Source organism: Eleutherodactylus coqui, chromosome 8, assembly GCF_035609145.1.
Source record: "Eleutherodactylus coqui strain aEleCoq1 chromosome 8, aEleCoq1.hap1, whole genome shotgun sequence".
NCBI lineage: Eukaryota > Metazoa > Chordata > Amphibia > Anura > Eleutherodactylidae > Eleutherodactylus > Eleutherodactylus coqui.
The window spans coordinates 82,381,645-82,396,748 of NC_089844.1; the positions used below are offsets into that span (position 1 = coordinate 82,381,645).

The 15,104-nt window shown below is 42.0% G+C and overlaps 1 protein-coding gene across 1 annotated transcript in view; it reads left to right on the top strand.

Annotated features, from left to right (window-relative positions):
• Window positions 1-15,104, top strand: part of GRB14 (growth factor receptor bound protein 14) — a 93,392-nt gene that overhangs the window by 20,772 nt on the left and 57,516 nt on the right. The window contains exon 3 of the mRNA XM_066577417.1: window positions 1,713-1,834. Coding sequence (XP_066433514.1) covers window positions 1,713-1,834 — 122 coding nt within the window. The remainder of the gene's footprint in view (window positions 1-1,712; window positions 1,835-15,104) is intronic.

Below are 15,104 nucleotides of genomic sequence, written 5' to 3' on the forward strand. Positions count from 1 at the left end.
GATCTCACTAACCAAGCCAGAATCCAACTGCACACTGATGAGGGGCAAACGCCCCAAAACAGCTGTCTGTGTATGGATTCTGGCTTGGTTTTCAATTCCCAATCATTGTTACAAAGAGCTGTATAAAGGGTCGGACATTGATTTGCAGGAATGCTGCCATCCAATAGGTGACGCTGCAGAGGTATTGTTCCATCTTCCTTATTTGCATATATCTGCCAGAGGAGCATGAATGGCCTTATAAGTCTCCTCACTCACCTTCTAGGTGTTCACCTTAAGGATTGATGACATCTGTCTACCAAGGGACAGAGGGTAACAAAAAGAATGAGGCTTGGGCGTCTGCCCACCAATGAACAGGTAGGACAAACAGAACGAGAACTGGGCACCTGACAATCATTCGACTAGGTGGATACGTCATAGAAGCACAAACGCGCAAAAAGACGAACTGGCTGAGCACAGCAGAGAATGCATACAGCAGCAACATGACAGACATAACTGGATCCAGACAGACTGAACAAGAACCAGAAACACAGCTCTGGAAGGAATGCATGCATACTGCTGACATAAACCAAATGACCAGTGCCCATGACAGGACGCGGTTAGATTATATAGCATCACGTTATTGGTGATTGGCCAACTACGGCCACCACCTCCCTGACAACCAATCAGAATGTGCACTTCAAGGGATGATTCAGCAGAGAAGAGGAGGAACATGAGTTATTCCCAACAGCCAACACCAGGAACCTCTGCAGTGAAGCAACACTGTAATACTTCTCTTTTGCATCCAAAAGAACCCCTGCTTCTCAGATGGAAAGGTGATTGACTGACTGGGCAATAACCAAACAGACAAAACAAATGGACAGATGGAAATTCCAGACTACCAGCCAAGTCACACTGTAAGACCGGCGCTGGCTACTACACAGGGGTCCGAGTAATCGGTTTCTGCTCTGTACCCTGTCATTTGCTAGTTACCACAGGTGCCCAAACATGCTGATCAATCAAGGTTCTGATTAGAGGACTCCAGCAGATGAACTATTGATGACCCATCCTGAGGATAGGTCATCAGTACAAATTGCCCAGAAAACCCCTGTAAATGGAAGAAGCTGAGTACATGTGCAGCCGTTTTTATCATTTAATTCCCCTCAAATGCATCTGGGTTCAATTGATGAAGGAAGGTCATTGGACTCCCACTATAGATGTGCCATGAATTTGTAATATGGGAACATGCCTTAACTACAGGAATACCCAATGTGTCCAGTACTTGTTTGTTAATAAGACTACTTGGATGTTCATGCATTAATGAGTATCAATTATTCATCTTTTAATGAGCTGAACTAACTTGGGCATTCACAAAAGCCATAATTAGAACAAAAATCAAGACATAATAAGCACTGGTGGAGGTCTCAGTTACCTGACCCCCAGCTATATGGCTCTTGAAACATGCCTGAATCTGATTTGGTAATTTTTTTTTTTTTTCTATCCTAGTAACATAGTATGTAAGGCTGAAAAAGTACATATGTTCATTCACTTCAGCCTATTACTCCCTCCCCAATTTTGATCCAGAGGAAGGCAAAAAAAAAACAGTGAGGTAGAAGCCAATTTTCCTAATTAAAGGGAAAAGTTCCTTCCTGATCACAAAAGATCATACATAATCTAATGATAAATGCAATCAGATAGCATTACAAATAGCATGATGCAATATTATGTACTTACAGAAAGAATTATAGAAGATCATGAGCTGGTGATTGATGTGCAGTCAAACTGGGACATGGAGGAAGATTGCAAATTTTGCTTCAGGAAATACTATGCAAAATATGATTTTTTCAAAAATCCAGAGGTAGGAGACTCACTGGCAGTGACTTGATGATATGCATGTCTAATATCTCAATGATATGTAATACCTACATATTAAAGTGCTTTTATCACATTAGCCATGGATAGGGATGAGTGAACTTTTGAGAAGTTTGGTTTGGCTGGTTCTCTGAACCTTTGCAAAAAGTCTGGTTTGGTCCAAATTAATTTAAAGTGAACCAAAAGTTCACCAAAAACCCTTAAAAAGTATGTCTAACACTGTCTAAGAGCCCTAAAAATCCTGTAGAATTCTGAGTGTTATACACGGCTTTTTTGTATCTTTAAACAGTGTTTTGCACCAACATTCAGGACTAGTGTTGAGCGAACCAGTAGAACGCTGTTTTGGTTCACTTAGCATTAGCCATCAGTTCCCTCCCCATTTTTTATCCTAAACACGACCCCCCCTCCCCCCCAAATCTCGATTTGACATCTCCTGTGCCACACTAGTGGATCGGTGCATGCTCATGATTGCATTTTTGACACAGATGGCTGCTAGTGAGCCACTGCGCATGGTTCGCTTAACACTAGCCGTGGATTTCCTTTCACTTTTTTTTAAACAAAAGTTATTTCTCTGTTTTTTGAGTTTTCCAAGGTTTCGTAGACAAAAGAGACAGATTATGAAGATGGCTGTGGTTGGTCAAAAGAATCTCCGCTTCTCTAGTTGCTCAATAGTAGTTTACTAAAGAATGGTAGCCTGGCATTAAAAGAATCACTACTCAAGACAACACCTGTTCAAGTAGTCTCTTAGGGAATATGGATGTGAAAAAGGGAAGTCTCTCTATCTAGATTTGGGTTACCCCCTACTAACCAGACCTGAAAGCTTCTGTACAAGACTGCGGAAGACTCTGGACAACCATGTTTTACATACTTGCCCATTGACTTTTTTTTGAAGCACTTGAGCATACGGTAGTAGCTGGACCTAAGCAATCAACCTATTGTTTAGGAACTGCATGAGAAAAATGTTTGTAGTTGACCCCTTTAAAGGGAGTTCGACAGCAGTTGTGAATCCTCCAATCTGCTGACGGTGCTATATGAGTGACATCCAAATCAGTTAAAAAAAAATACCTATGTTGATAGTCCAAATCATATATACAGTGTATATATACACATTGTCTTAGCTTGTTGAGGTGCAGCTTGTTAACAAAACAACTCTGCACTCATGAGTATAGTATGTAGTTACGTAATGTATATTTCACTCATCACCATAGCATCTACAACAAACCTAATGCCTCACATCATCCACATCCACACAAGTGGTGCAAAGATAATTATCTTAATCAAACACACAAGTCTATGTTATGAAATGTACTTCTTTTCATCAATCATCTAGTGAGGTTTCAGAAAGTGACAAAATCCTGATTTTAATCTCTTCACCACTGCCTATGTGTCTTTTGACGGCAGTTGTTAAGGGGCTTTATTCTGCAGCACCATCTTTTAATGGCGGTTGCATGAGAAGCCTGGTGTGGGTCTCTGGTGCTATGGAGAGTGGGTGCTCAGCTGTAGGATGACAACAAGGCACTTGCTTCAACACTGGGGACCGAAGAAAGCTCAGATCCCTGGTGTTTTACCCTTTATGTTCCACAGTTAGTGCAGCCACGGCATGCAAAAGGCTGACAAAGGGAAAGGGGCTTCCTCTGTCACCCATGATGTAAATCACAGGGTCCCAATGGATTGCTATGGCATCCGGAGGCTTGAATATAGCTTCCAGGTCTGCCAGCTACGGTGACCTATGAGACTCAGCCTCTGGCTGGCTGAACTTCGTAGTCTGTCTAGTACATTGCTATATTGAAGTATAGTAGTGTATTAGAAGAATGATAAAATACGGTGATAATTAAAGGGGTTGTCCGGCCATAAGCATTAGGTCTCATTACTTCTGTTTGCCCATTACAATGCACTTTGTAATATACATTGTGCATTGTAAATTAGGCAAACAGAAGTTATTCACTTACCTTTTGGGATGCCCCCCCCCCCCGTGTTGCTCCTTGGTTGCCATGGGTTCCGACAAGTCTCTTGTCCTCTTCTTGTCGGGACGATGGGGACACGCTTCTCCAGCACAGCTCTGCGCATGTGCAGAAGAACTTCAGCCGCTGGGAAGCTCAGTTCTGCCTGCAGGGGAGGCGTGGCTGCTGGCTCTTCATCTCCAAGGTAAGAATGAGTGGAGGGGCGGGCTATCGCGGGGGGGGGGGGGGGGGGGGGGAAGGAGGAGGGAGGTAGATGGATGGATGGATGTGTGCAAGGGGGGGGGGGTGCAGTGATGTGTGTGTGTGTGTGTGTGTGTGTGTGTGTGTGTGTGTTCGTGGTGTCTGGAGACCTGGCTGTCAGAAGTCCCGGGGGAAGGGGGGTGGGGGGGGGGAGGGAGAGATCGATGGATGGATGTGTGCAAGGGGGGGGGGGGTGCAGTGGTGTGTGTGTGTGTGTGTGTGTGTGTGTGTGTGTGTGTGTGTGTGTGTGTGTGTGTGTGTGGACCCGGCTGACAGAAGTGTGTGTGTGTGTGTGTGTGTGTGTGTGTGTGTGTGTGTGTGTGTGTGTGTGGGGGGGGGGGGGGTCATTGTAAGGGGGAGGGGCACTATGAGGGCATATGTGTGTGGGGAAATGTTTTGTTTCACTTTAGCAGGGGGGGGGCAGTAGGTAGCCTTACAGTGGGAGGCTGCAGGAGAGTTCTCTCTCGGCTCTCCCCAGCCCCTCTCCATTCACTATACACTCATGCCAGGATTTTATCGTGAACCATGAGTGTATAAGTGTCCCCTGGCTACAACCCCTCTGAGTATAGTATGCAGCAGGGGGCGGGGCCTGGGCGGGGAGAGACTGTAGAGCAGTTCAATAGAGGTGGGCGTGTTGTGGGCGGGGCTAGGAAGTGAGCTGAGGGAGGCCATGAAATCCTGCCTTTTCATGTCTCTTACTGCCATCGGGAGCGCGCACACAGAAGAGGGAGAGTGCAGAGCATGTGAGAAGGCAGCACAGAGGCGCCATCTTTGAAAGCTGCAGTGATGATCAGATTCTAAGGTAAGAAACTGACATTGCAGCTGATCTGCCGGCCGGTTTGAGCCCCTGTATGCTGTGTGTTACTATCCTTACTGAAAGGGAAGCAGCAGCATTATAAAAATTTTTACCCTGTGTGGCCGGACAACCCCTTTAAGTCATCTAGTGGGGCAAAAATGTAAAATTAAAGTATAAAAACATCAAAATCCCACCTATCCCCCTTTACTATGTTAAAATAAAAATTAAATATGTGATGTTGCTACGTTTATCATGACCCAAAGAAAAAAGTTTGTAGATTATTTAACCCGCACAGTGCATACCATGAAAAAAACATACAAAAAACATGGCGAAAATAGCTAATTTTGCCTAGCTCGCCTTACAAAAAAATGAAATAGAAAGTGATCAAAATGTCATAGGGATCAACAAATGATGCTATTAAAATTAAAAAAAACATGTTTGAATTGCAGATTTTGTTAATCTAGTCTCTAGAAGAAAATGGAATCAAAATGTTGTATGTTCCCAAAAATTCGATAGATGAAAATTAGAGTTCATCGAGCAAAAAACAAGCCCTTTTAGAGCTCCGTCGATGGAAAAATAAAAATGCTATAGCTCTGTGAATGTGGCAACACAAAAGCAAATCTTTTTTTTTATTTCTTTAAAGTTTTTTTTTAATCTACAAGAATATATAAACTTGTCACCGGAATTTTGCTGACCCAGAGACTTATATTATCACATTATTTATTTTGCACACTGAATACCGTAAAAATAAAACCTAGAAAACAAATGGCAGAATTTATTTTTTTACCAATTTTTATGGGATTTTCATCTCCACTTTTCAAAAGCCATAACTTTTTTCTTTTTCCACCAACATGGCCGTATGAGGGCTTGTTTTTTGCATGGCAAACTGTCAATTTTTTTGGTACCATTTTATGGTAGATATACTAGCTGATATGTCTGGCTTCACCCCAGTTAATTTGATAGAGGTGTTTTTTGTGTTGTTCGTACGGAAAATTTTATGAAGTCAAGGTTACTTTAGAGGAACCAAGGAATAAAATATGTATTCACATAGGGGAGCATTAGATTCTCTTCAGGCTGCATGTACCAATGTCCCTCTGCAGAATGTGCCACCACTCCCATTCTCCTCATTTAGGATCCAAAGAATGTTCAGGCCAAATTTCACACTTGTAAGACATCATGAAGTTGCATTACAAAGGGGTGAACTTACTTTTGCAATTAGCATTAAATGATTGAGTTGTGACCCCCATTACTCTTCTCATTAGGACCTAAAGAATGCTCCTGCCAAATGTCATGTTTGTAAGACACCGGACTGTTAGAGAATTAGATTAGTTACATTTACATAGGGATGCCAATACTTTTGCAATTAGCATTGAATTTTTGAGTTGTGACCCCTTTACTTTTCCTATACTATTCCTTTACTTTAAGTCATATTTAGGACCTAAAGAATGTTCGGGCCAAATTTCATGTTTGTACGACATCAGGAATTAGTGGCGAGTCAGTGAGGATAGATAGATAGCTAAAAACTTTTTTATTCATTTCCTGCAGGGAGAAAAAAATGTTTTCATTTGTTTGCATTTATTTTTTTTTTTTTTTACAGTGTTAAATGTTGTATTTTCTTTCTGTGGGGTGGTACGACAAAACTAAATTTTCCTTAGGTTTTATCACAGTAAAACCCCTTTTTTACATTTTGGAATCCTTGCATTCAAAGTCTCATAACTTTTTTATTTTTCAATAGACAGAGCTCTGTTAGGACTTGTTTTATGCTTGATGAGCTGTAGCTTTTCATTGGTACCATTATGGGGTAGATACAGCTTTTTTTTTTTTGATTGCTTGTTTTACGTTTTTCGGACAGGTAAAATTGAACAAAATAAGCATTTTTTTTTTTTTTTTTTTTTAATATACGTTTTTTTGCCATGCAGAAAAAATTAGTGTATTCAATTAATTGAACATGTTATCATAGGTAAGCTGATACCAAATAATTTTATTTATTTTTTTAACTTTTTTTGTTCATACACAAAGGGTAAAGTGCGCAAAAAGGCTTTTTTTGTGTCTTTTTTTATGACTATTTAAATTTTCTTTTGCTTTTTTTTTTTTTAATGTCCCTGTACAGCAATGCATTATTGCTCACAAAAGGCATCACGAGCCACGGTATGCTTGGAGAGTAGTGTCTGGCATATGTTTGCTATGGAAACCCAATGGTCCTCTGCGATTGCATAGTGTAGGGCTGTTGAAGTCTCAGAGGGGGTGCGCTGCTTCTGTGAACCATTTACATGCCACAATCTGCATTGATTGCATCAGGTAAGGGGTTAACAGTGGGGATTGGTGTTTTCTCAGATCCCCGAGATTGCAGCAAGAAGCCAGCTGTCAGTCAAGGACATTTTTAAACTTGTGCCATCTACAGGACATAAGTTTATCTCCTGCTGTGTTAACTGCCAGGACATAAACGTACATCCTGTGGCATTAAGGGGTTAACAACTTTCAAACTAAAGTCTTGTGAAATCACGGTATGTCCTCGAATATACAATAGTGAAGAGGAGTGTTGAGTAGCTCAAGCAGAGAAAGTGAAGGGACCTCCACGTTGGCTTGCCCTGAGTATTTTGTGCATTCAAAATCGCAGAGACTGTTACATCATAACTATTATTCCTAATTCCACTGAATACTTTTCTTGAGCATGGCATGCTACATTGGCAGCACAGACTGCATAGTGCCTTAAAGCACACTATACTAATTGCATAGCGCAGCCCTTGTCCTTCACTGAGCATATCAGCCATGCTACACAATTAAGCCTCAGTTTGACTCATCGTCTTATATATAGATTGCAGTCACCGGTTTGGGATGTGCTTTCTACTTGTAGTTACATAAGTGTTTAACATTTATTTTTAACTGTCTTGCGCCACCATGCCAAGTGTCCACTGGGTGTTCCCTAATTGTGAGGTCTCTGGACTCTCTGCAGCAGCCTTCCCTCTGCTCTTGAGTGATGGCTCTAGAGGTCTTCTGGAAAGCTGCTAGAATTGTTATTCAAGAGCAGATGGGAAGAATTGGGGAGCATTTACTGCATAGAGTCAGACTCCTGTTCACTATTCAGAACGTAGCACTTGGAGTGAATAGCTAATTATCCCAATACCACTTCTGGCACCTCAGCAAACAGCTGATTTTGCCGGTTCGCCAGGCATTGGAAATGTAATATTACTGGAGGGCCATTCACATGAATGGGTTTTTCTGTAATACAATGATGGCTTGAAGTTCACCCAAATGTTCTGGTTCATAGAAATGGATGGCCAGCAAGGGATCGGCTGTATGATTTTCATATGCCTTAATAGGACACATAAATAGGGGTTATGTTCTTGGAATACCATATACACCTTTGCATTATTCTTTAATCAATGTTTTTTGGAAATGAAGACTTTTTGTAATTAGTTTTTATTAAAAAATTCTGATTGTATTGTTTTCCGAGGGACTGCAAACAATCAGACTGGAGGACTGATATTTTAGCAAATTTTGTCAGTCTGGGTAAACTGACAGCTCCTTCCCTAGCCTGCTGCCCTTTAGTGAAGGTGCATTTACTGCCTTTCCACTGAGCTATTACAGAGGGCTGTATGACAGTGCTGGGGGATAGTGGAGGAGATCAGGAAGATGAAGAGCATAGAAAGCTACTATTACAGAGGGCTGTAATTAATGCTGGGTGAACTTTTTGCTCTTATTGGAAGTGAGGGGGAATGGACAACAGCTACTCAGAGAATATGTATGAAGAGATAGCTGTGTAGTATTAAGGGGGCATGGTTATACTGCACAGCATCTGTAAGAGGAGGCAGAAGGGGAAGTTGAGCTTTTGTGTGTTCATGAGAGTGTCCTGCTGATCAGTGCTGGGAATGCGTTTGAGCCAGAAACAAGGAGTATGTAGGAGAGCCTTTCTGGCTTTATGCTGTTACATTACCTTGTGTTATCTGGCTTTATCCAAAACACTGAAGCTTTCAAGGTGCATTAAGCAACCAGCTAAATTACAAATTCAGCTCTGCTACATTGGAATTATTGACAAGAAAGACACAAGTAAACAACCAACAATATGGGTCAGAAGTGGCGCTCCAATAGTATGTGGAAATACAGTGGAAAACGGAACTGGTGTAAGGGGGGACTCACCGCAACTGAACCGGTCCTACGTACTAGGCACCGGTCAGTTTGTTGGTCCACGTGAGCCTCTCAAGTCAAAGTTTGATGAGATAGAAGTTAACGGTCCTAGGACATCCCTGAGGGAAAGCAGCAGAAGGCGACTCCAAACAAACACGTTTAAGGAGGAAAGAATATGCAATCAGGATAAAAAGGAAAAAACACACTTTTGCGCTCCGTCAAACTATGTCAATACATGTGGGGGTCTTACTTGTTAGGGGGTGCCTGGACTCCTGGCACCCCTCATATCCAAAGAAGCAGAAAATCCAGTAGAGAAAGGCGTATTCCTGCTGCAGGGCTCAGTATATGGTGGACCCCTCCTCTATATGTGCTATACCTGCAGCAGGTATAGCACATATAGAGGAGGGGTCCACCATATACTGAGCCCTGCAGCAGGAATACGCCTTTCTCTACTGGATTTTCTGCTTCTTTGGATATGAGGGGTGCCAGGAGTCCAGGCACCCCCTAACAAGTAAGACCCCCACATGTATTGACATAGTTTGACGGAGCGCAAAAGTGTGTGTGTGTTTTTTTTTTTCCCCCTTTATCCTGATTGCAAACAACCAACAATGCTATGTATGAGTATAATTGTTGGTCAGAAATGGAGATTGTTACAATTGATGACATTTCATATCTGTTATCTTAGAATAAATAGACAGCCGGAGACGTGTCCTCGTATAACCCACAAAAGTTATTATTCACATAGATGCTGTATAATCCCGTCAAGTGCTCCAGTATAAGAAAGCAGTAATGTTTTATAAGACAAGCTATTTAAAGTGGAGTCATGACATCACATTATAAGAGTTAATGGCCTGTACAGTACATTTTCTGTATATTTCCTTATGCGAAAGTGTAGTCGAAAAAGAATCAAGGTTGCCACAGACAGATGAGACTTAGCAGCAACTTTCAGCTATAAGCATCATGTAGCCATATGGGCCATTGAGAACACTAGACTTCTTGCTGGTGCTGAATTTTGTTTAATAATGCAAGAATAAAGGCATAAGATTAGTGCCATCAATTTATTTACTTTACTCTTTGGGTTGTTGAAAAATTGATGTGCCAGTTTGGGTCCTTATGGTCGTTGTTAAGTAGTGTATATAAAAAGTCGGTCATGTGCAATGGCAGATCTTCATCTTAACAGTGGAAGCCCGTACCGGGTGTTATGCCCGCATTAGATGTGAAACACCTGGTCCGGATCGCATGCAATTAGTTATCCTTAAAAGAATGGATATACACACAATTAATGTGGAAAATGAAAATAAGGATAAGAAAATCAAAACATGGAGGAATGAGAAATCTGACCCAAATCTACTAATGCAATGACACCCTACCTAATAGTGTAGCACTCGCCCTGATGAGAGCCACCCACATCAGGAATGTGGAGCAAACCTGAATCTCCCTAATTGGAAAACAGGGATGATATTTGCTGTATGTAGCAACCAATGATATGATGTAGGTGGAAACAAGCATGCAATAACTATGCAAGCTTCAGGGGATGACAGTGGGGGTGGCTGCAGGCTTTCCCTGGCCTCTTGGAAGTCCCGCCGGGCCACATTGGTAGCAATGACCAGGTTTTGACCAAATACTGGGAGACACTCAGAGGAGGCTTTCTGCTCCCCCAGGCTGACCTCCTGCGACTCCCCCCAGCCACTGGTGCAGCCATCACCCTGTTGCCATCACTGGCTCTCTCCCTGTTGGGTCTTAGAAACATTTCTAAGATTTGTTTTCCTCTGCTAGCTTCAGAGCGATATGATGTAGGTGGAAACAAGCATACAATAACTAGATGGAATACAGTACCCGACAATATACAAATCACTAAGCAATTTTATCTGACCATGGCAGGATGCAGGATTTTGATGTAAAGGGGCTGGGTATGTTCACCATTATATACCAATGCCCCCATAGTATAAGGCTGCTCCAGCACTAAGTATTAACACAAAAAAAAGCAAAAGGAGTTTGAAGCCAAACAATCACTTTATTAAAGATATACATATAAAACATGACGCAAACGCCACAAGGCGACTATATAAAAACCAATGGATAAGGGATTAAAATGCATAACAGGTCTCGGTATTCATATGCATAACTCCCAGTGCAATTCCCAGAGACTCTAATTAATCACATGCATATGTTAAAGCTAACCGTACAGCAAGATAACAGCGTATAATCAAACAGTATCAAAGCCATATGCAAGGATAGTACCCGCCAATGGAACCAGGAGGCACCCTGAAGAGTGTTTCATTTTTTTTCTCAAAGAGGGGCAAACAAACACTCCCACCCCTCCAAATAAGCATATGACAAGAAAATGGCACTGCAGACACTTAGCGGTTGGAGCTAATGCAGACCAAAAAGCGTCCCACATGGTCACTGAGCAAGCAATTGAGACTGGATAGCAAGCATCCAATCGGTCTCGCCATCCAGCGCGCACACACCGTCACACAGCAAACATCTGGCAAAATATCAAGTTAGATATAGATGATACATGTCTAGAAAATTACATTGTATCCTATGCCAAGAGAGTTGGAAGTAAATAAGCACCAGAGTTCTAAAAAAATAAAAAAAAAAAAAAAGGGAAATTTAATACACAAAGTTGCATCAAAAAAAATTATTTGGTTTAATGGGTGACATAAAATAAGAGGTTAAACCATCCATTAGGATGCAACAAGGTGTAATTAAAGAGAAAACAAAACTGAAACCCTGCAAAAGTGCAGATAACAAGAATTGTTATTAACAATAGGAACAAATCTATTTCCCATATAAATAATATACATAGAAGCGCTTCTAAAAGTGCGCTGAGTGAACATGTAAGAACCAGAGTCGTCTCCTGATTCACTTCCCAGGTAAGTACACGCAAGCATGAAAAGTAAAAAGACCACAAAAACCAGAAATGCCTACTGAAAAGAAATATAACTGGTGTCCTCCAGGAGGAGGAGCCTGGTGAATGTGTACAGCTGATGAGCTGTGTGTTTTGTTCTGCTTTTTGTTTTTTAAAAAACTTGATCCAAATCTGTTAAAATAATAAAACCCAGCGGTACTTGCCAATCCTCACCTTTCGGCACTCCCGTGCTGCAACCCCTTAGTCCTCTCGGTGCTTGCTTTGGAACAGCTACTGCCTGTCCGCTGCAGCCAATTAGAGGCTGCAGTGCTCAGGTACTGTTTTCCTGGCATGAGAATGCCAGGAGAATGGCACCTGATTGGCTGCAATGGTCAAGTGGTATCTGTTCCAAAATAAAGACTGGGAGACAATTGGGCTACAGTGGATTGCTGGGGATGAGGATGGGTAAGTACTGCTGCTTTTATTGTTTTAAAGGAGTTTTCCAACACTTACTTTTATATAACTTTGGGCCCCCGTGTCCAAAACTACATAAAAGAAATTTACTCAATACAGCGACAGACCACCATTTCGGCGGTTCAGCACTGTGGCACCCAACTGCTGATGTCAAAAGGCCTGATGACGTCCCATGAGCCTGTCATGTGGGCTTCTTATGGTGACAGCGATCACATGGGTTAACACAGGACTAGAGTGGTGGTTAGCAACAGTGGGGAAGCAGCGTACAGCAGGAGGTGAGTATATTTGGTTTTTTTTATGGGCAGTTGAATGTTAGAAGCACTGCTTCAGAGACTGTTGAAGGACCCAGGAGAGAAGACGTAGGCTTCTCTGGTTTCATATGCAGTGCTCTATAAATGTTGAAATTAATAGAGGCAATGCCAGTCTTGCTGCCTCTATCGCTACTATTGGTGCAGGACTGATTACTTCATTGCTGGCATGCTGATGGCTGAAATTTGCTGCTAGGTCTTACTAGATCTATCATAGGCCCAAAGGTAGTCAAACACATTTAGTTGAACCTGCTGATTTCAGACGGACTATCTCATGTATATGGGGGTGTCCCAACTCTCCCCCCGAGGGCACTTGTTGAGTAAAAGAAAAATCTTGCAAGTTGGATTTGGATATGGCCTATTCTTGCTCTTAAGGTAGATAATTTCCTTCTCCCTATTGAGAACCCATGCACGTTGAGCCAAGCTGAGCCAAGCCAAGTTTGCATGTGTATAGGGGTCAGGAGGAATAGCTGTTGGCCAAATGCTTGACCTCTATCTAAGGCTCAGTTCAGATCTTTTTTTTGGCTATGTCCCAGGGCCCCATTAGTTTGTCAGTTTAAAATCCGAAAACGGCACCACTGGACAGGTCCTGCATGGAAGCTATCTCTGCCATTTATATATAAAAAAAAACAAAAAAAAACCCCCTGCTAAAACAGGGACCAATAGGTTGCCATCTTGGCATGTATCCATTTCCAAAATGTTGTCCCCTAAAGGATAGTAGCTTTTGTTTCTTCATAAAATGCTGTAAATTAACGGAAACCTGACGAAATGGAGACCTATTGGTTTCTATTTGAGCAGTCTTCTGTAATGGCCAAGATAGGTTTTGTTCAGTGATACAGTTTTCGGGATTTTAAAGGGACATCCTTATGGGACTCCTGAACGGAATGGAAGCTAAGATCTGAATAGAGCCTAAGGTGTAAGGCCACCTTAGGCTGATTTCCCCTGTAACTCGAATGTTAGTAAGAATTTTATATAAAACAATAAAGTTCCGTAATGAGCTTTTTTGACAGACACCTTAAAACCCATTCCTTCCTCCTATCTTTGTTGTACTGCTGGCTCCAATTATGCCTAATATACTTTTTATGTATGTTGTTTTGTATATACATTGAAGAATCACTGCATTAGGAACTGCTGGTGCGTGACATCTTGTGATCAGTAATGTGGTGCTGATGACCACACCACGATCTGCTCTCGGATAATGTGTGGACCTCTCTGAAGGCAATATTTGTCAGTTATGGGTAAATGTGGTGACATGAGTGACTTTGACCTGTTGGTGCCTGGAGGTATGGTTTCAATGAACCAACTGATCCAGCAGTAGAAGAGTGGGAAAGTTAGACAAAAGTACACAATGACAATGCAGTGTTCCTTGCATTGCGTTCAATAGCCGAAGACAGACAAGGGTGCCCCTGATGACTCAGTGTCCTCACCAGTAGTGCCTTGCATGAGCCCAGGACAGATGTGAATGGATCTTGAACACATGATAGGTCATCTGGAGTGACAAATCCTGTTACTGCTGAACAATATGGATGGCCGGGTCTGCGTCTGATGTAAACAGCCTGAGGCCATATCCCATGGGTGCACCATTGGGTTGAACAGGCCAGTAATGGTTGCAAAATGGTTTGGAGAGTCTTTCCTTGCATGGCCTAGGACTGTTAGTCAACATACCACATTCCTTGAATGGTGAATGCTCTTGGGATGTTAGCTGACCATCTGCATCCATATCTTCAGGAAATCTTCCCCGACCACTGTGTCATCTTGCAACAGGACAATGCTCAGATCAAATCACTAGGGAGTGGTTGGAGGAATGCAACAATAAATTATCCACACTGCCTTGGCCTCCAAGCTCACCAGACTGTAACCCCATAGACCATGTTTGTGATCTGCTGGATAGGGCTTCCACTTATCCACAAAATGTGCAAAAACTGACGGAGGTGCCTTAGCACGTATGAGTCAAGTATGGAGGATGTTTACCACCTTGTGGAATCTGTCCCATGACGTTTTGAAAGCCACGACTGCCCAAAAAGTTGGACCAATTCATTATTGAGTAGGTGTACCTGATGAAGTGATCATTCATTGTATATTTGTTTTTATTCATAGTTTGCAAACTAGAAGCCTAAATAATTCAAAAAAGTAATGGCTAGGTGCATAAATATAGCCATTCTACGAAAAGAACTCCCCAAAAAACATGAACCTCAGTGAATCTTTTTACGAGACAACTCAAAATATATAATTTTCTGATGACCCCTTTCCCATTAATTACGTCACTCTTTGCATCACACACAGAACTCAGAATAACGGCATTTCATATATAGGGCAAGGGTCCAATTGTCTCCAAAGTTAAGTACAATCAATATCTTTGCTTCTGTAGAGGGATAACGTCCCTGAGGGGTGCCTTTTGGGTAAACGTGTGATTTGTGATGCATTTGATGTGTTCATCTTGTTACTTTTTGAGCCATGCACTATTTGTTGACTTGTTTTATGCTCTTTATTAGGTCGCT